Source organism: Spironucleus salmonicida, chromosome 4 (genome assembly GCF_000497125.1).
Source record: "Spironucleus salmonicida strain ATCC 50377 chromosome 4, whole genome shotgun sequence".
Lineage (NCBI taxonomy): Eukaryota > Fornicata > Diplomonadida > Hexamitidae > Spironucleus > Spironucleus salmonicida.
Window position 1 is genome coordinate 85,160 of NC_090599.1, and position 23,497 is coordinate 108,656.

Here is a 23,497-nt window from a genome sequence, read left to right on the forward strand (position 1 = left end):
TAATGTATAATAACCAATCATTCGTCTTTGAGAATTATTTTTTTCCTGCTTTTTGCCTACGAGAACTAATGTAAAACACGCCAGAAACTACTCAACTCCATCTTGTTAATGTTTTCTGTGTAGTATATAAGCGATTTTCGTAGGAACCAAAATGGAATACCCTCCACAGTTTAGTTGTTTTCAGTTCCGAAGTTAATCAGCAGATCTACTTATCTATTAAAGTATCCACTACTATCAAGGCTCATTCCAGGCAACTAACTTATCATTTAATCCACAGTTTTTGGTTAACTTTCCAGAATCTGCTTAATATTGTAATCATTTAATCTATCATCCACCAGTTAAATAAGCAGGTTAGATGACTAAAGCTTTGAGGGTATAACATTCGGAGCTGCAATAACTACAATAATATTCTTATGATTTTCCTCGTCATTTAATTATAAGTTTGGATTTTCATAAATCTCATTATTCTACTAGTCAATCTCAACTGTTTGCTCACCGGATAAAATTGTTATAAGAGGATGGTATCCTAATTACATTAATTGTTACTGAAGATGTTTTTACAGCTCAAAAACATCATTTATATACCATTTTGAATAAGGTAAAAATAATGTAATGAGGTCAATTTGCAGGTCATATGAGTGTGAGACAAACTAAGCTAATTTTTTCAAATAAATACCCCGGCGACTTGTCGAAATAAGTCCACCTGTCAAAACCAAATGATTGGGGACAAATTCAAAAATGGGCTTTTGCAGCACATAAGGGTAAAGTAATGAATGAAATTTATCAAAATAGTAGACTATTCTAGCCTTTAATGAATAACTAAGATTCATTACAAAAGTAAATGTCTTAAATAGGTAACGGAAGATTGATTTCATTTAGTCATAGATTAGATTCTAATTATATACAATTAAATAACTAAAAATGAATAATTTTTATGAAGGAATTTAAATTCTATTAAAATCATAAGAATAAAACGATTTAGTTCATAAAGATGTGCTGACTGCTGTTTTAAATGAATTAGGTATAATGATGCGAATAGAACAAAACTACACTATACATAATTTCATTAGTTAATTAAAATAGTTTATCCATGAAAATTAAATGGAATTTTTAATGAAAACTTATTAGAGCGCTAAGGTAAAGACCATTACTAACAGCACGCTTCAGAATATAAGTAAAAACATTGGTATGTATATTTAAGACATTGATTATATTTAAGAAGAGTACACCTTAAATACTTTTCTCAAGTAATTTGATATTTGAATTTTTATATATAAGCTAGTTACTTTTCACTCCTTATAAATGGATATTATTCAAGGACTTTATTCTTAAGATGTACTAGTGTAATAAACCGCATTACAATAGTTAAATAATCTTAATGCATCATAAGTTCTTTAAATTTATATGCAGACACAAGATATTATTATATTATCCTGTTTGAAAGTGTAATAATTAAATAATAATGATTTTATCCACTTAGAGCAATCTATTCATACTGAAAAAATTTCTTAAATATTTGCATAATATGCTTGTATCTGTTAATAAAATTTCGATTTTATTTACAATTTTCTGTAATAATTGAAAAATATAAAATTGTAAATTTACATTATTAAAGAACTACTACAATTACGTATTTCATAAACATAGTAAATATATGAATTTTCTGTTACATTATAAATTCACGATTTTGATGACTAATTAGTTATTCTAGATTGTACTTCACAATATTGTCAGTTAAATCCAAAACATTTCGAATATCTATTGACAGAACAGTTCTTACTACAAGGTATCGAAGATAAAAATATTTAAAAATTTGCTATAGTTATTAATTAGATATTTAATAAGTTCAAGTATTCTTCTAAAGAGTGTCGCGATAGCTCCTTGTTAAAATAAACATTTTTATTTTTGATTTAACATTTAAATTGTGAACATTATTATAAATATGGCATTATTATGATATCAACTTTATTTTTAGTCATGTAAAATCGTCATTTATACTTTTTTGATTTATATGTGAGCTATTTAAAATTCTCCATATTTGTTTTATCTAATTTTAATCATTTTAATTGCCATTTGATTATACCTAGTTTAATTAAATTATATGAGTCAAGATAAATTTAATAGTGTAGAAATATATATTATTAATTAGTTAATGATAATAAAAGACTCGAATAATATTAAACTTTAACTATTATGATTTAACCTAGTTTAAATACAATAGGTTTAACCTTAAATGAAATATAAGATTATGATGAGAATATTGATATCTTAACTATTTAGCTTTTAAAAATATTATCTGCACATGTAGATAAAAGAAGTATACAAGGATTAGTTAAAATTAATAATTTCTTTGAAAATGATTGTAACTTATAATCACATGAATAGTTATTGTATCTGGAATATAATACTATAGATCCTTTATTTTGGTAAGATTGGTTTGGATAATTCAGAGGGTAAGTTACATAGCTTATTAGTAAAATTGCAATAGTATATCCATAACAATGTTTAAATTTCTGTAAGGATATATTAACAGAATCATGGCGTCAAATTTCGTTTTGTAACAGGATGGTAACTATGAAAGATGATGAATACTTAAATATAGATTTAGCAATCGTATTTACTGATCCTATTATTTAAACTATTATGAAACTAATGTTAAACGAAAACGACTATGTCAAGTAAACATTATTAAATCTTGATACATATTAACTTGTAGTAGATTTGCTTTTGATCGACTAATTCAAATAACCTGTTATTATATATAAAACACTAAGTACAGCATGCTAAATACCTAGGTTTATCACAAAAATTGAGCAATCTATTTTAATGGAAACTAATACAAAATAATAATTACCCTTCAATAATTAGAAATAATTATTATACAAGTATTAGATGTTTTGTTCTATATTGATCAAGAAAACTATTACTAAACTTTTTGAGAATATTAACTTTAGATTATAAGATGAATAGTCCACTGAAGCTGAATATTTATTTTAAAATTTATCATAAGATACATTAGCTCTTAGACGAATGATAGTTACAAAACTTAATTCATATCTTTAATCAAAGTAAATATGTATTTTATTAACAGATATAAAAGAAAATCCCGATACAGTGGACTACAATTTTGATTTACTAAGTTAATTTGTTAATTTTATTGAGGACCTTAAGATCTAATAAGTTATTACAGAGACCGAAATACTTAATCTTAATCTATGTCAGCTATCTATCCTTATTAATATATAGACTATTGATTCTTTATCCTCAACAGCTGAGTAATTTAAAGAAAGACTTAATATAATGTTAAATAATATTATCTCTGATCTAGAATTATATTTTAGTTAAAAATTAAACTTACAAGCATTAGAAAATTTGCAATTTTTTAGTTAATTTTTTAGCTTAAACAACACAACATTTGATTTGATCTCTAAAGAGTCTATCCAAATAAAAAGATAATTTTTATTTAAAATTAATGAGGCATTAATTATTATTCCAAGAATCACCTAACTAATTAAAAGCCAACAGCTTATTGATATATTGTAAAATATTTTTACCGTTATCACTAAATTTATAAATAATGCAATCGCATAATCTTCTTATTTAAAGTATTAAAGTTAATCATTTGTTTACAATAATTCACCTTTAAAAGTCAATTTAGTTTAATCAACATAGTAATATTTGCAAATCGATATGGATTCTATTCAAACTACTAGTACTGAAATTAGTTATAATTTAGAATGGTTAGAGAATTGTATCTCAATGGGAATATAGTTACTTATATTTTGTAACCAACATTCTAATATATTATAAATACTAAATCATACACTTAATTACAATATACCCTTTTCTATACTAAAAACACTTTTTGATAAACTCAATAAAATTACCTTTATCCAGCTTCCACAACCTTTGTTGTAAACTTTTCTGACAACAATAATTCAATTTTATACTTATTTCTACGACCCGCAAAGTTTTCTGTTGAAAATTGATTAAAAAAATCCATATTATTAAATTTTTAATACATTCGTCTAATCACTTCCGATTAATGATAAGCATCCAAATTTTAACTAGATTTTAGTACTCCATAATAAAATCACATAAGAACAACTTGAATCAACAATGTTTTCAATTTAGTAAGCTACTGCTAGATCTTTCTTAGAGCTTTTATCTTCTATATTCTATGATCCAACATAAAAATCATAAACATGTATTTCACTAACTGGTTTCAATTTATAGATCTTACTTCTTCTCCAATTTATTGAAAACAAGCCACAACGTATTTTCGGTTTGTTGGAGTAGCTCAATTTCGAAGAACCAATTAATGAGCTGTGCCTAGCTATATTAATGCATGTCACTCTAGATTCTTAATTGTTAAGTTAGTCAGTATCAATATTTTCTCGTAATTTTAAATTTTTCAATTAAATTTCGAACTTTATTGACGTCTCTAAAATAGACCAAACTAGTTTACGCGGAATGAAGCAATCAATTGGGATACTGTTAAGAGCAAAAGGTTTTGGGTGAGTGAATTTATAATATTTACGTTATTTATCCTTTTTCACTTAATATTGGAAATTCCACTTTTCCTTTATCAACTGATATTTCACATTAATTAAGTCATAACTTAAACACTAACCAATAAATATTATTTATTAGTAGATTACTTAACTAAACTATTTTCCTTCCTCAAATATCAATACCAATTTCTCTCACTTTCATTAAACCTCTCATATATAAAAATCAACATCCTCTACAACATTTTTACTCTCTAACTTTAGCTTCCTCTCTAATTCACATTATACAACCGTCCTCTTTTTATCACCACAAAAAGTTCTCTCAACTACCGGTCGAGCGACTAATTTCCGCTTCTTATCACGCATTTCTCGTATTTTTTACTTTTCTAAGTTCACCATACCGGCCATCTGTAACTCACGTGCTTTAGCTCCGCGAGCTTCCTCACGCCGCAATTTTGCGAGCTCACGTCTTGAAATCTCATGAGTTTTCGTCGTAAACTTCAAGAATTATGCTTACAAATTGTCCAAACGAACTTCATAATTTGTTAAAATAGTATTTGAATGAAGTGAAAAGTCTTAAGTAGAAATAACTCTCGCCGCCAATGCCGCTGAAACTATCGCAAAATGTGTGAATTCTAATTCTGATATTAATTTATCAAGATATATTTCATCAATTGAATGATACATAGAAAGATCATAAATAAACGCTTCTGTAGAATGAGCAAGCAAAAGCATTGATTTTTAATCAGAATTTGATCTGCTTTTCAGCTAATTATGAATTTCATTCACTTTTGTCTGAAGGATAGTCTCGACATGGAGAAATTATTATAGCTATAAGTTTTAGAGCTGAGAATTTTCCTCAATTTAAAATTAAAGATCTTGCAAATTGCTTGTTCGAATCAAGTTTGTCTATTCAAGAAGCTAAATATTTTGATTGAAATCAAGTGCCTGTTAGAAAATAAGTTGTGGATGCTAACTTACTGACTATCTGAGAAGCAATATTGCCTCTGAAATAGTCTAGTCTTGATTTGGTGTACTGATACTGTATTTTTCAAATAGAATCTCAGTAGATTAGGTTTATTTGCTAATATCAGTTAATTCAATCTATTCCGTATGATAATCTTGTGTAGTTCTAACAGTTTTATCTTCTGGGGAACTTGTACAATGTTTTGTTGCAGTTAAATTTTTATCTTAAACTTCTAAAATAATAGGTAATCTTATATTTTTCATCATTGGGAAGTTTTCATAAATTTTAGCCAAAAATTCTTCAAAGTTAAAGTCTATTTAGACAACATTTTCGTTAATTTAATCATTTTATGAAAACTAAAAATACTATTTCGACTTTTAAAGTATGTCCTTTTATCGTAATATATAATATTTATCAATAGGTTGTTTACCTATTTCCTACTTTTTTGTTAATATCTATCTACTATTTGGCTTTCTTTGCTGGTCTTATGATATTTATTTGCCTTATTTTCTCAATGTAATAGAATTCTAATCAAAATCTTTCATTTTTTAATCCTTATCATCTATAAGCTACTATGCTTCCTAAGATGTAGGACCCATATTAGCAACTTTCCAGATCAAATCTCGTGCTTTCACATGTAACTGGAGATATTGGATCTCTCTATTAATTTCGATAAAGACAGCACTTAAAACTTAGTTTAAATCCTCAATTTTCATATTACAAAGCTCTAAAGTCTAATTACTTTACTCATTTATATTATTAAAGTTCTGAGTGTATTCATCACGTTCACGAATACGTGTTTCCTCGTCAATTTCCTTTTATAATAGTATTTTTTCTTGTTTTAGTAAAAAATTCATTTTATTAATAACTTCTGAGTTAAGTACTGCGATTTCACTTTCTTTCATAGCAATTTGCATACTAATTCGTGCCACTGCACGTGTCTTATCAACGAACGATTTTATCCCTTCGGACTGTCGTGGTCTAAAAGATTATGGAAGTACTGGTATATTTTATTTCATATTTTTATAATTCATAGGATTTTCTGTTCCGAATATGGCTTTGTCCTCTCTACGCAATTAGGCAGCATTAAGAATAGATTTCTACTTCATAATTCTAGTTTTTTCTGCTATTGGCAAGCTAAAGTAGTTTTATTTAGCAGTGAATGCTGATTTTACGCGTGGTTACTGTGCAGTTACCGCAAATGGATTCATCTCTGACTCGCTCATAATTAATTTTTAGAATATTGTTACTTATAGAATATATTAATATTAAAATCGTTCCGTATTCCATTTCTAAATGACTTGGGCATCGCTCGATTTAGATCAACGCGTAATCGATGTTCTATAGGGTTTAGAGTACATTAACCCATTGATTTCCTAATTAGAATCTATTCCTCATATTCTTTCTGGAAATGATGTTTTCGTGCACAGTCCAACTGGAAGTGGGAAAACTATCATCATCCTAGCCACAATATTATAATAACTAGTCCAACAACCTGACTTCTAAACTGTTATCCTAGTACCAACGCACGAACTGGCGAGTTAAACATTTACTGTTTTCAGAGAAACACTCGAAATCGCAAAGTAGTAGAATATTTCTTATAAAACTTCTCTTCTTTTAGATGAACAGTCTCTTATTCTTCCGTTTTCGAATATTGTTATTTCCACTCCTTTTTTGCTGTCTAAAAATCTTTTTACTTATGAAAAAACAGGATTTTTGGTTATTGATGAAGCAGATTTGATGCTACAAATGATGTAAGAAACTGCTTTGCGATCAATTTTAGCTAAAATATCAGCGAAAACACAGAAAACACTATTATCTGCTAGTCTGGATGATGATGTCGAAAACTTCAAATTATTTTCGCTTAGATCACCTATTCTAGTCAATCTGTCTGCAGCAAAAGAAGTAGGTGGTAACTAAATATAGTAATATTTCATTAATTATGTGGATACAACTGAAAAATTTCTTTATCTATATTCTCTTACGAAATTAAGATTGTTACAGGGAAATATCATTATATTTGCTAAATCTTAAAAATAAGGCTATAGAATTCATTTATTTTTAAAAACTTTTTCTATGAATTCTATCGTTTTTGACCCCAAAATGCCTCAAAATATTCGTCTTTAAACTTTAAGCGATTTCAACGTAAAAGGTGGTATATTTATTATAGCTGGAAAGTCGGAGGAAGTTGACGCATCTAGGGGTCTAGACTTGAATAAAATTGATTTTGTAATTGCTTTTAACTGCTATTCCTCAGCAATTGATTATTAACACGCTATTGGTCGTTGCTGTAGAGGTATAAACAAGAATGGTAGCTCTTATTTGTTCGTAGAATACGGGAAAGATGATGCAAATTTAGTAACAATTTAGAACTCATTAAAAGAATAGTTTTAGTCAATTGAGTTGTTCCCATTAGAATTATCAGAATTATAGGCATTTAAATATCGCGTTAGAGATGTTATAAACAGATATGATGATAAAGCAGTAAAAGTTCATATTACATAATAGGTTAAACAACATATTTTATAATCGGATCATTTAAAATCATTAGTGTAATCAGAAATTGATCAGACAATGCTCAAAAAAATTAAAGGAAACAAAGTTTAATAAGTTGCATAACTACCAGACTATTTACTAAATGCAGCGAGAAGTTTGAAAGTAAAATCCAAAGTAGGTAGTAGTGGTATGTCTGGATTTGCTACAATGGCTAGAAAAAGGAAAGAAGAAAATATGAAAAAGAAAAAAGACTTAAAGAAGGCCAAGATTGCTGCAGCTTCTGGGTGGAAAAAAGATAAAGGTAGAATCGCTCCACCTCCAAAATGATTTCTTACATATGATATATATTGGTATATATTTTCCGCTCACAAATGAAGAATTAAGGCGATGTATACAAAGTTTTCTTCAGAAAATACTATAGACCTCTAGACGTTAAAAAACAAACACCCGAAGATAAAACTAAACTAGTGCAACTATAAAATAGTAAAAAATCTATAATCGAACTTTATCCAGTACCTCCAATGCCCGAATATCGAAAAAACAGCTCATCAAATTAAATTGATTATTCTGGTAGGTATTAATATTACTAAATTCTTAGTGAATCTGGTTACGAGGTTATGCCATAGCAGAAAAGAGGTTATAGTGCCACTTCAACCATGCGATAACAATATTCGTCATAATCTCCTAATAGAAGTCTAAAATTAACATTTAGCGGAGAAAAATTTGTTTATAGGCCATCTACAGGTAAATCCTGTAATTCTAATACTTGCGATTAAACATATTGATGTGACTTTATATATGATATATATTAACTAATACATATTCTTGAAAATGTAGGAAAACTTTTAGAAGTTAAATGAATTAGTAAGTTATACAAACTCCTTATCGTCGCTAGTAGCAGAAGATTTTAAATAGTTAATAGAAAAATCAATGATAGTTATAGCTAAGCAAGAATATTCAAACTAAGAGCTTATAGATGAATAATAACTGAAGCTAAAATCCGAGCAACTTATTTCATCAATAAAGTAATTATAATCTATTGGTGGTATAATCGATGTGCTTAACTCAGCTATGGCTGAATGAATTTTTCTATTATTATATAATATATTAATTTATTCAAAAATGTAAAAGATTGAATCATCGGAATCTGATAGCTATTATTCTTACTCGTATTCATATTCCTATTCTTACTCAGATAGCTGTTCTGAAACTGAAAAATAACTAAAAAGTCATAATTAAACGTCAAAACTTTAACTACCATTAAAAAATGAAATTTAATAAGATATTGAATCTAATCGATTAACTGAGCAGGCAGTTGCAATTTCTACAGCTATATCAACAGCAATCTAATAGATAAATATTAATTAGTAACGCTCAGCTTCGCCAAATTTTGAAAATTCTCATTAAATTGAAATACTCTAATAAGAAAATTAAGACTCTAGAATAAAAATTGATATGCTATTAGATCAAATAGTATTAAAAGATGAAGAAATTTCACAACTGAAGATATAGTTAAAGTTACCATAAGATTAAATTTAAGGAATATTAGTTCCATAAACGATAATAAAGCAAAAAGATGCGCCAATTCACTAACCACAACAAGTTAATTAAATTTAACTGCCTTAATATGATTCTATTGCTAAAAGTCCAAAGAAAAAAATAATTAAAGAATTAGAGTACTAAATAAACCCATAATTATAATAAGAATAATCAGAAATTTTGTAAAATAATAGAAGTAGATAATAATAATCAAGTATCTAATTTAATTGGTAGACACTAGATAATGTAGATTAACATCAAAAATAAAATATAGAACCACCAGTCGAGCTTTATTAACAAAATACTGTTAGAAAAATAAATGTAAATGGAACAGTAAACCCAAACTAATAATAATAAAATTATCCAGAAATCATTGCCAAGCCTGAAGTTAGTTAACAATAATAAAGCAATTAATTAAAATAATCATCATTGGCAACGGAATTACCAACAAATTCTCATCATGAAATATAATAGTAAGCCTTAAGTTAATAAGTTTCACATTAATAATATGACAGTACCGAGTAAGAACCTATGAATGCTCTTTCTTTTGAAGATTTTATTAGATAAAAAGCTAAAATACAAGCATAATAAGAGATGGTATAAAAGTATTAAGATCTAAATAATGTAAAATAACTAGGTTTTCCCACTGAACAAAGTGAAAATCAAAATTTTGATAAAAATATTTATTTTAATGATGATAGCTAGGCATAAGTGAACTAATAAAAGAATAAGGAGATAGGATAATTTTAATTAGCAGGAACTCAAGCAAAATAGATGATTCTTGGAATTGATAAGACAAATCCGAGGTTCAAGTTGTTTCAATAAATGGATTCGGATTACACAGGTCAACTTTAATAACTATAACTATCTAAGGATGAATAGAATAAATTGTACAATAAATAAAAACGAACACGCTAAGATATGTTAAGACTATAACACTTAGAATAACATATTGAGTCACTCTAATCAGACGTGGCCAGATCAAAAAGATAATTAAAATAATTAGAAAAAGAATTTTAGTGAAGGAACTTATATCACATTTCATCCCAATCAATATCTTCAGCAACATTTTGTTATTATATATCAATTTTTGGTTGCTATGGTACAGGTTTAAATAAAGATTCTGGCCTTGCGCTTTATTATACAGTGCTAAATCTATCTCTACCATTGCCACCTCTGTCTCTTCTATCATTGCTACCATAGTCTCTTCTTTCAACATACGCACTTTTTTCTCTTCTATCTCCATTATCTCTAGATCCTCTAAAATTATTCCTTGATAATAATCCTTATAAATCTTCAGAAATTTCACCTCCATTCTCTTTTATTTACTAAGAAATATAAGTTATTAGATTATAATCTACTGGAGTTGTAACAAATGAAATAGCCACACCAGCAGTGCCTACACGTCCAGTTCTACCTATTCTATGTGTGTAGTCTTCTGTCTTTTTAGGTAAATCATAATTTATTACAAGACCAATACCTGATAAATCAATCCCACGCTGAGCAACATCAGTGCAAATTAGTATTCTAGATCCTGCTTTAAATCTAGACATAGCCATTGTTCTCTCTTTTTATTCCATATCCCCATGCAGTTACTCAACACGAAGTTCTTTTTAATTCAATTCATATGCCAAGTTTCCAGTTTTACGCTTTGTCTCTGTAAAAACTAAAATTTTTTATTCTTTATACTCTTCGATTAACTAAACCAACTATTCAAATTTTTAAGATTCTTTTAGAACCATAACTTTTTATACTATTTATTTACAAACCCCAGAATCTCCAATTTTAACTTATACAACATTATTAGTATAGTCCTTAACAAAATGAAGTACAGCTGGTGGATTAGTTGCTGAAAATAATAAGGTCTATCTTTTAGTTGGCATAGTCTTGACAAGAGTTTTTACCTAAATCTCAAATCCATCTTCAAAGCAACGGTCCATTTCATCCAAAACTAAATATTTTACATCTTCAAAATTAATGACACTACTTTTTAAGAAATCATTTAATCTACCAGGTGTACCAATTAAAATATCGCAACCTTATTTTAAGGGCTACATTTAGTCATATTTGGAATCTCCGCCATAAGCGATTCTTACTTTCAAATTTGTACCAAAAGACAGTCTATAAAAACTTAAAGTAGTCTATATGGCAAGTTCTCTTGTAGGAACAATAATAAGAGCTTTTGGTCTACATTACCTATCATGTTATTAATTATTTGTGATCAAATTTTAGATTATCGGTATAGCAAAGGCAGCTGTTTTACCAGCACCAGTATTAGCTAGTGCGAGTATATCGTGCTTAGCTTAAATAATAGGAATAGAACAAGTTTAAATAGGTGTCAATTAGCTATAATGGCAACGCGCCATATTCTTCATAATGATATCTGGAAGTTATAAATCGATGATACTTTCTGCATTTTTTGTGGGTAATATATTAGTAGGGAATGTTATGTCTTATTTCATACCATCAAATGATTCATAAATTGCCCTTTTTTCAATATCAAAAAGAACTCTTTCTATTGGAGGATAAATCATAGCCTCAGAGGCTGTCAAACCGCCACCAACTGTTTTAAGTTAGTTAAATCCGTCAAAATTTCTTGGTTATTAAGAATTTTAAGAGGTGTAAGACTACTATTTATATGAACTATTCTATGCTGGTTTGAAAGCCTGCTTCTATGGTACATAAATATTAGATGTTACCTATCCAGATTCAAGTTGTTATCTAAGTTGTGGAGGCACATAAATGCCTGGGTTATTGTCATTTTTATCTGTCATTTTTTCGAATGGAAATGGGAGTGGTTTAGAGGAAGATAAGTTATATTATTATGTAATTATATATACTTAAAGTTCAGCTACAAATAAAAAGTATCAAATTGATATTTGCTGTAGACTATTTACAAAGAAAAAATTCAAATCATTCGTGTAATTTATTATGTATTTGTTGATAATTTTTATATTGAAGCTCTGACTGTAGTTATTTCCATTCTTTGCGTTGTTTTAGGTTATCTCGCACCTCTTCTGAAGAAATTTTTTTATCTATTTTTTCGCCTATTTTCTTGCACCCAGTTTCTTTCTTCAAATATCTAGATGAATCTCGTGTATTATAAGGTGCAGGATTATTTTTTGTTTCAGGTAACTCGAATCTGTTATAATACTAAGGAATAACACCATTCTTAGTGCTCAAAGTGCTCCCTTATATACACTATATTTAACCAGATTTTGCCAAATCTCCAAAAACTTACTGCACTACTGGTAATGTCTCTCGTGATGTTGAAATTTTAGTAGTCGGTTGCTGGCTTGGTGGTGATATATGATACTAGCCAGGTCCAGGAGTAACTTCTATATTGTGTTCATTAGCCATCGGTATATTTCCATGTTTTTTCTGTTATTGATGATTTTGAAATGCCAAAATATCATATTTACCAACCCCAGGGTTGGTGTTTTCATATTAAATTGAAATATGCTTATCGATAGTTCCTCCACTTTTCGAAAGTGATGATTTTTCGACTCTATACCGCCCAGGGCTAGGGTAATGTGGAGTTTTGACTTCTCGTCTTTAAGCTATTTTAGCCCCCATTTTAGAACTCGAAATCGAGTTATAATTAGAAGTATCATAAAAATCTGGAGTTTCAATTTACATATCAGCGAAGGTTCTGCGCCTAGTGAGAAACTATAACGATTTTTAAGGGACTGAGGATATGAATCTGGATGATGAAGAAAGAGATCTAGTGGAAAGTTCTAACTAAGATTATGTTAATCTTTTAGATCTCATATTAGACGCACTATAACTTTAGGGTGTTGGTATCAAATCTATAGCGTTAACTATATTTGACATTTATATTGGCAAAAATATATATAAGTGTAGTTAATAATAATATTTATTGTTATATTTTTTATTAAACAAGTTCTTATCTAAAACGTTTCGCTAATAAATCACTGTAACAGTGTTTCACTCCTCAGCCCATTATTCTAACACATAACTAGCAATAAATTAATAAAATTCTATCTCCACAATATCTTCATCTTCTAGCTCATCATATTCCATTCCTTTATAACTCTCAAAGATCTCTCCCTAATTATTCGCCCATTCGAGAACTTAGTTCTTTGTAATGAAATTTTTATCAATAAAAATTACCAAGATGTCTAGACATAGCTACTGCTCTGCTTCATCAGCCTCTCCATCTTCCAACTTATCCTTGCTTTCCAAAATATTCGATTTAAATATATAATAATGCATTATTAAACAAATTTAGATTATTAAATCTTCAGGATCAAACGTAGAATTAAGAGGTGAAACTGCTCCAAATCTCTTAGAATCGTATGTTAAAAATTATAATAAACCTGTTAATCTTGCTAAAATCAAACTATCAGTTTTATAACCTTACTTTGCTTAATTTTAAGAATTGAATTCTGTAAATTCTGTACTTTAAAGTGCTAAAATAAGTAAAATTTGTAGCACAGTGGGTGCTAAATCAAAGTCCTACTTGTGCTTTAAAGTGATATACGTAAACTACAAATTTTAACAGAAATTCAGACATAATTCTTTTATTTCATAAAAAATATCAGATGATTATAAATCTTCTAAATAATATTATTATATAAAATGATTATCTAAAACTTTAACTAGCATCTGTGCTATGACATTCCAATTTGACATTTCTTAAATCTCCTAAAATATGTGAGTATGTTATTTATCGGTAGTAGATAAAGACTCATAGTGTCTAATTCCATATTTACTATATATTACTTGATCCTAAATATGATTATTTTGATTTTCTAGTAAGAAATCAAATTAATTAGTTAATTCAAGATAAGGATGCTCTTTTACAGTTAATTTTGGCTAAAAGCTAAATCCATTTTTAAATTATGAATCAAGTAACTCTATTTTCAATTATTCAATATTAGTAGAATTTTGTGCATTTTTGATTAATAACTGCGGAATCCAATATTTTGTAATAACGTCAGTTTAGTTTACATTATTGATATATTGAGCTAATTTACTAGGGCTTTATGAATCACCACAAGTTTCATCTTAATCTGTTGTAATGCTGTATTACTAAGTATTATTTTTTAAATTATCCACATCTGTCTCATTAGAAATTTCATAATCATCATACAAATTTTCAATATCTGCTTCATTTTTTAATCTCTATATAGAAATTTCTATAAATTAAAGTTCATTTTCATAGCAACTATTTTGTGGGGTTTCATGCAATTCTTCATAAAATAAACAAATTTCTTGATATCTATTTAAAGCAATTTATGTTGCAAATTATTCCTGAATATAAATTGGTGGTAATGTTTTTATAATTGAAATTGGAATAGATAAACTTTACCCAAAAATAAACATCTTGAAAAGTGAAATATCAGAATAAATTATATTTTGTGTACTTAAATGTGAAACAATTTAATCTAACCCCCATATTGTTTATGTAAAGCATCTAATTGCGTTAAGAATAGTTCTATTTTCTAGCTAATATATGTCAGAGCCTATAATTGATCCGGGTGGCAACATAACATTATTCTATATATGAGTATTCCTAAGTATTATTGAGTCTGATATATAACAATTTTATCCAATAGTTACATTGTCAAGAATAATGGATTAAATAACATCAGCACCAGGTAAAATTTTAACATTATCCCCTAAAATACTATTAACTACTCGGCCACTAATTTCACACTAAGATCCTATAAATGATCTGCCTTCTAACTTCCCTTAAAGTTAAAGATTATTTCCAATTAAAGCTAATCCAAATTTTTACTAATTGACCCTCTTTCCATTTTTCCAAAAAATATTAAATTAAGGTGTGTATGGATAAAATTAATTATGAATAAACATAAGATTTAAACTTTTATATGTACGTGGGCAATCTACTCTTCCAGATTTTAAATTCTTTATATCATATATCCCAATCTATTATTCATTTGATGAATTGAGTTAGTTTTGGATAATTTCAAATATATGTTCCGATTATTTCTATTTACCTTCAATTATTAATGGAATCATAGATTTACTAAAAATATAAACTTCAGTTGGTTAGCATTAAGTAGTTATAGTTGATTCAACGCCGTATTAAACCAAATTTAATAAAATTTCATCATCATTTTAAAATTTTTACAAATTGAGTAGAACTTGCTCTTTAGAATAGTGAATTAAATATGGAGCATTAATAGAGTTCATATATCCTTATTCTGGAATCTCTTAAATTGCCATTGTAGCTAGATAATTATTATTCTCATGTTATACATGTTACTTATAAAATTCTTGCAAATTAAAATTAAAAATCGTTGGGCCATTTATTACTAAAAAGGTGGCATCTAGATCATTATCATAGTCCTATAAATACTGGCTAAGCATATTAACTGGTGTTTGATGATGAGTATCTATATATTTAATTTAAAGCTTTTATTCCTCGTCTAAAATATGATGGCTGTGTTCACACATTTGACCACATAAACAAACATCATGAGTTAATTCCCTTTATATTCTACCATACCTAGTTTTATCAATATATTATTTGATTTAGTAAGAATTTTTTGAGTAAATTACTGTTAACTATTCTATTTTGCTAACATATAAATGATGAAGTAGAATTTCTATCATGGGAATATTTCCTATTGGTAAAAGTAGTGTTGGAATATTATTATAAAGAGGTTCCATTTCTTACCCAAAAATATCAGCTAATAAAATAGCTTATCTCAATTTAGAAGATGGCATTTGACTCTAATGCTGTATTTATAATAAATATAGTATAATATATTATATTCATTTTTATTTACACTTCTTTATTATATTTCCACTCCACCGGAATGCCCGCTAGAGTACTCACTTATAAGAAAGGTACTGCTGTCGTCAAGATCCAGAAGGCTGCACCTGCCCAGAAGCAAAATGTTAGACATCACCTTGTTCGTTCCGTTATTAGCGAATGCGTTGGTATGGCTCCTTATGAACGCCACCTCCTCGAAATGATTCATCTTAACCGTGACCGTTAAGCTCTTCGTTATGCTAAGAAGAGAATTGGTAAGCTTTCCCTCGCCAAGGCTAAAGTTTCTCAGCTTATGGCTCTCAACCAGCAAAAGTGATAATATTGTATGTGCTATATTATATCTATAATAATATTCTTTATTCCTTATCTTATTAATGTTACATTAGTCTTCATTTTTAAATATTTAATAAACAAATTGTCTAATTACAGAAATTGACGATTTATAGATAGAATTTGCACCTATTTAATCATAACATTAAATATGGCGAAACAATAGCAGCAGTAAAAGAACATGTTATAAGTTACCCCTATCTTTATAATGTTCTAATAATATAAAGTAAAGTATTAAATCTCAATTATATCTTAAGAAAGATAAACATCCAACTTTACCACCTCGGCAACGAATTTGGCGAGAATGGTAACCATCTCCAGGTTCATTAAGTAATACTTTAAAGTGAATATATATTATTGATATTCTAAATCTACCACTTCTTTCTCCATTCCTTGATAATGCCATTCTACTTTTATGACACCGCAACAGGATTCGCACTTTTTAAAGGTTAACCTAATAAGCTTCAGTTAGTTAATTATTAACCTTTTGAGACTATGAAATAGGCCTTAGATGCGTAAATAGCTATCAACAATTAAGAATTAACTTCTGTTTATAAAAGTTTTATCAAGTCCAATTTCGTTAAAAAATTTAAAGAAGATACACTTCATGTCCCAGATATGAAACTTGCATAAGCTCTTAAGGACAATTATGACATAAACTGTCTCTGTGACTCAGCTGCCTTGGAGGTTTTCCGTGAAATCCAGTCTAACATAAAAGAACTCATTCCCAACTTCGATGTAGAATAGTAGCATTAGTATTAGCTTGCTCTTGCCCATAGCTTTAGTAGATATCAGATTTAATTCAATTCCGAATCTGTGGATACAATGATTGTACAGTCAATAACACTCTTAGATGAGTCTGAAAAAGAAATTAATGGTTTCATGATGCGTCTCTAAGAGTGGATTGTCTGGTCATTCCCAGAAGCCGCAAAAGTAATCACAAACCACCGTTAGTATGCATTCTTGTAGACTTTCTTAAAAGGTGATAAATAACAAATTAATGACCCAGAAACTGTTAAACTTCTTGAACCTCATTTTACTACCGCTTAGATCGATCAATTAAAAGAATCTGCGTCAATTTCACTTGGCTCAGATATAACACCTTTAGACGCCGACAGAATTAAGTCCTTGGCAGAATAATGCGTTCAGCTTTTTGATTATCAGGAATCTTTGACTGCTTATATCACTTCCAGAATGCAGTCAATTGCACCTAATTTGACTCAAATTCTTGGCCCTATTGTCTCTGCTAGAATGCTCGCAAAGGCCGGAAGCCTCACAAAGCTTGCCAAATTGCCAGCTTCGACTGTGCAGATTTTAGGTGCCGAAAAGGCTCTCTTTTTGACTTTAAAAACAAAAGAAAAACGCACACCAAAGCACGGTTTGATCTACTCTTGCACTTTAGTTGCAAACAGTTAGCTCAGCGATAAGGGCAAAATGTCAAGAATTGCTGCGCAAAACGCAATTTTGGCTGCTCGCGTCGACTGTTTGAGCGAGAAACTTGACGGCGAATTCGCAAAAACTCGAATTTAGGAAGGGAAAGTTCAAATTATGAGCAGTGCTGAAAGAGTAGTCAGATAGGAGCGGAAAGAGAGAAAATTACAAGAATATTTGGCCGCTAAAGGAGGGGATAAAGCTGAAGGCGATAGGAAATAAGAAGGTCCTGCTGAAACTGACGAAGAGAGGAGAAAGAGAAAAGAAGAGAAAAAGAGAGCTAAGGAGGAGAAAAAAGCTGCAAAAAGTGAAGCTAAACACGAAGAGAAGGCCGAATTAGCTGAGGCTGAGGAGAAGAAGTCGTCTAAGAAAGAAGAAAAGAAGAAAGATAAAAAAGACAAAGAAAGCAAGAAGGATAAGAAGAAAGACGAATGATTTTTGGGTTTTTAGGGAAATGTAAAGTTTGAATAAGGATTAAATAATTGCTCATTACAGATTTAATAAATATTATTTATTTATTTGAATATATTTACGAAGTTGCGATTTCAAGGATTGTCTATCATCCTTATACTCTTGTATTTTAGTATTGAGTCTTTGTAATAATATTTATCTTATTATTATAAGATAAATAAATTTAACAAGTAATTGGATTATTTGGCTAATATGCCTGTTATTTTTACAATTTTACTTTTATCATGCTATAATTATTTCTGAATATACATATCAAATTTTTATTGTGTGTAAAGGACGTCAACAACTCTAATTATATACTTAATCTTTCTAGTAACTGATTAGGAAACTAAAAATGTGAAATAAGGGCTAGCTCATAATAGTACGTGCGGCACAGTGATATATTTATTAAATTAAAATAAAGTTAAATTTAATAATATTTATTTAAAATTTTAACTTATATTATATTTCTCAATAATGGAGTATATTAAAGCACTATTGTGATCATTTAATTTATTAAACATAAATAAAGTATTTTATATTATGGAAAAAGTAACATAAAGATACGTATTGTGAAGATATTCCGTTGTTTATAATAAAATTATTGTAAAATCACCAATTTATTATCAAATGTATAATATATAACAAATATTATTTATATGATTTTGAATGTAGCATAAAGTATATGTAATACTTTTAATAAATGCTTGACCCTTTAAAAATCGCATAATGTATATTGGTTATTGTGCGACATGAAATTTTTATTATTTATCTAATAAATTTAAATGCTTTGAATTATATGCTATAATAACTATATTAATATTAAGTTATATTTTTGTCGTAGATTGACATTCAATTTTTAAAGTTGTATTATTCACATATCAATTATATAAATCATGCATTACCTAAGCTATAAGTTTAGTATACCATACTGCTAATTAAATCAATTAAAAGATAATATTATTTTTAATAGTTTTGGTATATACTTTAATAATTTACTTACAATTTAATATGTGATATACTGCAAATTTTGATAGGAATAATATCATGAAATATGAAAATTAATATATAATATTTATTATAATATAATTATAAATGCTTTTAAGTTTAACAAATTAGAAAATATATTAATATACAGTGATACTATTTAAATTTTTGCATAATTATAATGGCATTTATCGTTCCATCAAAACGAATTACTCAATCTACAAAGCAAACTAAAGTAAACTTTTAAGATAAGCTAAAACCAACTATTGTGAAAAATAGTGGTGTAAAAACATAGGTTAGTAAATAAAAAGATCGAGAATTAAAATCATTGAGATAGAAAATTTTTATTGAGTAGTAAAATTATGAAATGTTATCATAGCTGTATATCGAATTATAAAGTTCTTAAGGCAATTTAACTAATGGAAATTCGTGTTATCAGGCGATTTTAGAAGCAGAAGATAATATGCTTATTTAGGTTGCAAAACTAATTGCACCTGCCGAATAGGCGTCCCAATTAATTTTAGAAACTAAGAATGTAAACTCATTGCCATAGCTGCATAGATTAGAGGCAGAGTTATTATCATTATAAACAAATTTTTTATAATTGTAATAAAAGGAAGACGAACTAGATTAAAAAATTAAATTTAAAATAAGATAAAAATATAACAATTTAGAATAATAATTGTATTAGTGAATTTTCTTTTCTTTTCCTTTAAATGAAGTACGCTATTTTACTTACCGGGTCTGCTGGTGCAGGGAAAACAACTCTTGCAGCTTATTTAGCAAATCACTACTAAATCATACATAAGACTATATATATTATTAATATGGATCCTGCTGTTTAGTATCTCCCTTTTAAACCTTCTGCTGATATTCGTGACCTGGTTACATCAGATGATATTTAATAGTATTTGTTATTAGGGCCAAATGCATCATTAATTTATGCAGTTGAGCATTTTATTGACAATGAATTAGAGGCATAATAAGAATTTTTTGACTATGATGAAGATTTTTTACTTATCGATTGCCCAGGTTAAATAGAAACTTTACTACAATTCAATTCATTTCAAAAATTAGCGAAAAAGTTATAGACATTAGGATATTAGGTAGGTACTATTTATTGTACTGAGTCTTAAAAAATTGTTAATAAGTAGGATTTCCTTTCAAATGCATTAATTGCGGCGGCTGTCAGGGCTTCATTGGGTATTGCGTTTTTATAAGTATATACTAAGTGTGATCTTACAGATTTATGGTAAATTGATGAAGAGTTCGAGTTTGAAAATTAATTTGAAAAAAAATTAACAGAAGTAATCGGTGGTAATTAAAATGCTTTTGTTAGTGTGTAAAATGAAGATACCATAGGAATATTAGCTGAAATGATTGATTTTATGATGCATATTGATGAAGAGTGATTTAGGTATTTACTATATATTATATATTTAAACTATGAATTTTTATTAAAATGGATCCCGAAGAAAGTATATACTTTACTGAAATCGATATTCTGGCGTAAAAAGCGTAAGTATTTTAATAGATTTTATTATATGAAAAATCGATCCAAGGAGTTGAAAAATTAACTGCATTGTTACTTAAAGCATAAAAATATTCAAACAATAGTGTATTATTTACAGAATTAAAACGATTCTTTTCTCCATATGAACAAAAAGATATGTCATAATCTTCACGAAATACTGGTAAGTAATCCAATTTTATCTAAAAAATTAATCAGCTATATAATAAAATTGGAGATAGACAAAGGTTAGTATTAGATAAATATTCTAATAATAAATAAGATAGCCTAAATCTTGATAGCTCCTAATTAACTATTATAGATTTAAGTAATAACGTAGATTATTAACAGAAACTTACTTTTTCGAAATTATAATTCAAAAAACTATAAGATTACATGTAATAAACTTGTGAAGAGCATGGATTTGATCTTAGAAAAGATATTTCAACAAATATAGTAGATATGTTATAATATTATTTTATTTTAATATGTAAACTAAAGTCATAAATTCATAGCTTAGAAAAAAGTAATTAATAAATCTTACTATAAAAATTATCAATCGAAAATGAATTGAAATGGAGCAAACATTGCCAAGAGACAAATTTTATTCCATCAAACTCAGAGTTTTTCAAATAATAATAACAGCTGGCGGAAACTACCGCAGCACTTACAACTGAGAAGGCACAGCTCCAGGAACAGCTGGCGGAAACTACCGCAGCACTTACAGCCGAGAAGGAACAGCTCCAGGCGCAGCTGGCGGAAACTACCGCAGCACTTACAGCCGAGAAGGCACAGCTCCAGGAACAGCTGGCGGAAACTACCGCAGCACTTACCGCAGCCCTGCATACCGAGAAGGCACAGCTCCAGGAACAGCTGGCGGAAACTACCGCAGCCATGCATACCGAGAAGGCACAGCTCCAGGAACAGCTGGCGGAAACTACCGCAGCCCTGCATACCGAGAAGGCACAGCTCCAGGAACAGCTGGCGGAAACTACCGCAGCCCTGCATACCGAGAAGGCACAGCTCCAGGAACAGCTGGCGGAAACTACCGCAGCCCTGCATACCGAGAAGGCACAGCTCCAGGAACAGCTGGCGGAACACCACCTCAACGAGAACACAGCCCAGGAACAGCTGCGAACTACCGCACACTACCGAGAAGGCACAGCTCCAGGAACAGCTGGCGGAAACTACCGCAGCCCTGCATACCGAGAAGGCACAGCTCCAGGAACAGCTGGCGGAAACTACCGCAGCCCTGCATACCGAGAAGGCACAGCTCCAGGAACAGCTGGCGGAAACTACCGCAGCCATGCATACCGAGAAGGCACAGCTCCAGGAACAGCTGGCGGAAACTACCGCATGCACTTACAACTGAGAAGGCACAGCTCCAGGAACAGCTGGCGGAAACTACCGCAGCCTGCATACCGAGAAGGCACAGCTCCAGGAACAGCTGGCGGAAACTACCGCAGCCATGCATACTGAGAAGGCACAGCTCCAGGAACAGCTGGCGGAAACTACCGCAGCCATGCATACCGAGAAGGCACAGCTCCAGGAACAGCTGGCGGAAACTACCGCAGCCATGCATACCGAGAAGGCACAGCTCCAGGAACAGCTGGCGGAAACTACCGCAGCCATGCATACCGAGAAGGCACAGCTCCAGGAACAGCTGGCGGAAACTACCGCAGCCATGCATACCGAGAAGGCACAGCTCCAGGAACAGCTGGCGGAAACTACCGCAGCCATGCATACCGAGAAGGCACAGCTCCAGGAACAGCTGGCGGAAACTACCGCAGCATTACCGAGAAGGCACAGCTCCAGGAACAGCTGGCGGAAACTACCGCAGCCTGCATACGAGAAGGCACAGCTCCAGGAACAGCTGGCGGAAACTACCGCAGCCTCAACGAGAAGGCACAGCTCCAGGAACAGCTGGCGGAAACTACCGCAGCCTGCATACCGAGAAGGCACAGCTCCAGGAACAGCTGGCGGAAACTACCGCAGCCATGCAACTGAGAAGGCACAGCTCCAGGAACAGCTGGCGGAAACTACCGCAGCCATGCATACCGAGAAGGCACAGCTCCAGGAACAGCTGGCGGAAACTACCGCAGCACTTACAGCCGAGAAGGCACAGCTCCAGGAACAGCTGGCGGAAACTACCGCAGCCATGCATACCGAGAAGGCACAGATGCATTTGAAGTTATAACTTGTCAATTAAGACTTTGATTAACTCTAATTGGACTATAACGCATATATGGAGCAGAATAGTAATTTGTCAACTTTGAACGAAAGCTAGCAACTGAAAAAGATATCTATTATCAAATAAAAACATTAGTAATCATTATTAAATCTAGAGAAATAATTAAGTATAAAGACGGCTGAGATCATAGGATTTTAAGATACATTATAAACATTAACAATCTAAAATCAAACATTATAAGAGAATCATTTATCGTATAGTCATAATATTTTAAGTTTAAAATAATAAATTATTAGTTAAGATTAGTAGATACTTT

At 30.0% G+C, this 23,497-nt stretch overlaps 16 protein-coding genes across 16 annotated transcripts; 10 read left to right on the forward strand and 6 right to left on the reverse strand. All coding sequences in view use genetic code 6, as the record gives it.

Moving 5' to 3' along the window:
• Positions 1-17: 17 nt before the first annotated feature.
• On the reverse strand, positions 18-875 carry SS50377_23451 (uncharacterized protein; the record flags this gene model as incomplete). Its single annotated transcript, XM_067907316.1, has 1 exon — positions 18-875. The coding sequence occupies one exon, from the start codon at positions 873-875 to the stop codon at positions 18-20; it is 858 nt and encodes a 285-aa protein (XP_067764290.1).
• A 46-nt stretch (positions 876-921) lies between these two features.
• SS50377_23452 (uncharacterized protein) lies at positions 922-1,263 on the forward strand (the record flags this gene model as incomplete). The annotated part of the gene is made up of 1 exon (XM_067907317.1): positions 922-1,263. One exon carries the CDS (start codon positions 922-924, stop codon positions 1,261-1,263), a length of 342 nt encoding a protein of 113 aa, XP_067764291.1.
• A 39-nt stretch (positions 1,264-1,302) lies between these two features.
• On the forward strand, positions 1,303-4,521 carry SS50377_23453 (uncharacterized protein; the record flags this gene model as incomplete). Its single annotated transcript, XM_067907318.1, has 1 exon — positions 1,303-4,521. The coding sequence occupies one exon, from the start codon at positions 1,303-1,305 to the stop codon at positions 4,519-4,521; it is 3,219 nt and encodes a 1,072-aa protein (XP_067764292.1).
• A 203-nt stretch (positions 4,522-4,724) lies between these two features.
• On the reverse strand, positions 4,725-6,704 carry SS50377_23454 (uncharacterized protein; the record flags this gene model as incomplete). The annotated part of the gene is made up of 1 exon (XM_067907319.1): positions 4,725-6,704. The coding sequence occupies one exon, from the start codon at positions 6,702-6,704 to the stop codon at positions 4,725-4,727; it is 1,980 nt and encodes a 659-aa protein (XP_067764293.1).
• A 70-nt stretch (positions 6,705-6,774) lies between these two features.
• On the forward strand, positions 6,775-8,301 carry SS50377_23455 (ATP-dependent RNA helicase; the record flags this gene model as incomplete). The annotated part of the gene is made up of 1 exon (XM_067907320.1): positions 6,775-8,301. The coding sequence occupies one exon, from the start codon at positions 6,775-6,777 to the stop codon at positions 8,299-8,301; it is 1,527 nt and encodes a 508-aa protein (XP_067764294.1).
• Positions 8,302-8,345: 44 nt separating this feature from the next.
• On the forward strand, positions 8,346-8,759 carry SS50377_23456 (uncharacterized protein; the record flags this gene model as incomplete). Its single annotated transcript, XM_067907321.1, has 1 exon — positions 8,346-8,759. One exon carries the CDS (start codon positions 8,346-8,348, stop codon positions 8,757-8,759), a length of 414 nt encoding a protein of 137 aa, XP_067764295.1.
• Positions 8,760-8,772: 13 nt separating this feature from the next.
• On the forward strand, positions 8,773-9,057 carry SS50377_23457 (uncharacterized protein; the record flags this gene model as incomplete). Its single annotated transcript, XM_067907322.1, has 1 exon — positions 8,773-9,057. The coding sequence occupies one exon, from the start codon at positions 8,773-8,775 to the stop codon at positions 9,055-9,057; it is 285 nt and encodes a 94-aa protein (XP_067764296.1).
• Positions 9,058-9,096: 39 nt separating this feature from the next.
• Positions 9,097-10,536, forward strand: SS50377_23458 (uncharacterized protein; the record flags this gene model as incomplete). Its single annotated transcript, XM_067907323.1, has 1 exon — positions 9,097-10,536. One exon carries the CDS (start codon positions 9,097-9,099, stop codon positions 10,534-10,536), a length of 1,440 nt encoding a protein of 479 aa, XP_067764297.1.
• Positions 10,537-10,547: 11 nt separating this feature from the next.
• On the reverse strand, positions 10,548-12,287 carry SS50377_23459 (ATP-dependent RNA helicase; the record flags this gene model as incomplete). Its single annotated transcript, XM_067907324.1, has 1 exon — positions 10,548-12,287. One exon carries the CDS (start codon positions 12,285-12,287, stop codon positions 10,548-10,550), a length of 1,740 nt encoding a protein of 579 aa, XP_067764298.1.
• Positions 12,288-12,426: 139 nt separating this feature from the next.
• On the reverse strand, positions 12,427-13,347 carry SS50377_23460 (uncharacterized protein; the record flags this gene model as incomplete). The annotated part of the gene is made up of 1 exon (XM_067907325.1): positions 12,427-13,347. The coding sequence occupies one exon, from the start codon at positions 13,345-13,347 to the stop codon at positions 12,427-12,429; it is 921 nt and encodes a 306-aa protein (XP_067764299.1).
• A 114-nt stretch (positions 13,348-13,461) lies between these two features.
• SS50377_23461 (Eukaryotic translation initiation factor 2B epsilon subunit) lies at positions 13,462-16,233 on the reverse strand (the record flags this gene model as incomplete). The annotated part of the gene is made up of 1 exon (XM_067907326.1): positions 13,462-16,233. The coding sequence occupies one exon, from the start codon at positions 16,231-16,233 to the stop codon at positions 13,462-13,464; it is 2,772 nt and encodes a 923-aa protein (XP_067764300.1).
• A 92-nt stretch (positions 16,234-16,325) lies between these two features.
• On the forward strand, positions 16,326-16,598 carry SS50377_23462 (Ribosomal protein L36; the record flags this gene model as incomplete). The annotated part of the gene is made up of 1 exon (XM_067907327.1): positions 16,326-16,598. One exon carries the CDS (start codon positions 16,326-16,328, stop codon positions 16,596-16,598), a length of 273 nt encoding a protein of 90 aa, XP_067764301.1.
• A 413-nt stretch (positions 16,599-17,011) lies between these two features.
• SS50377_23463 (Nucleolar protein NOP5) lies at positions 17,012-18,478 on the forward strand (the record flags this gene model as incomplete). The annotated part of the gene is made up of 1 exon (XM_067907328.1): positions 17,012-18,478. One exon carries the CDS (start codon positions 17,012-17,014, stop codon positions 18,476-18,478), a length of 1,467 nt encoding a protein of 488 aa, XP_067764302.1.
• A 1,183-nt stretch (positions 18,479-19,661) lies between these two features.
• On the forward strand, positions 19,662-20,174 carry SS50377_23464 (uncharacterized protein; the record flags this gene model as incomplete). Its single annotated transcript, XM_067907329.1, has 1 exon — positions 19,662-20,174. The coding sequence occupies one exon, from the start codon at positions 19,662-19,664 to the stop codon at positions 20,172-20,174; it is 513 nt and encodes a 170-aa protein (XP_067764303.1).
• A 22-nt stretch (positions 20,175-20,196) lies between these two features.
• Positions 20,197-20,892, forward strand: SS50377_23465 (ATP-binding protein; the record flags this gene model as incomplete). Its single annotated transcript, XM_067907330.1, has 1 exon — positions 20,197-20,892. The coding sequence occupies one exon, from the start codon at positions 20,197-20,199 to the stop codon at positions 20,890-20,892; it is 696 nt and encodes a 231-aa protein (XP_067764304.1).
• A 716-nt stretch (positions 20,893-21,608) lies between these two features.
• On the reverse strand, positions 21,609-23,369 carry SS50377_23466 (Cysteine-rich protein; the record flags this gene model as incomplete). Its single annotated transcript, XM_067907331.1, has 1 exon — positions 21,609-23,369. The coding sequence occupies one exon, from the start codon at positions 23,367-23,369 to the stop codon at positions 21,609-21,611; it is 1,761 nt and encodes a 586-aa protein (XP_067764305.1).
• Between the last annotated feature and the right edge of the window lie 128 nt (positions 23,370-23,497).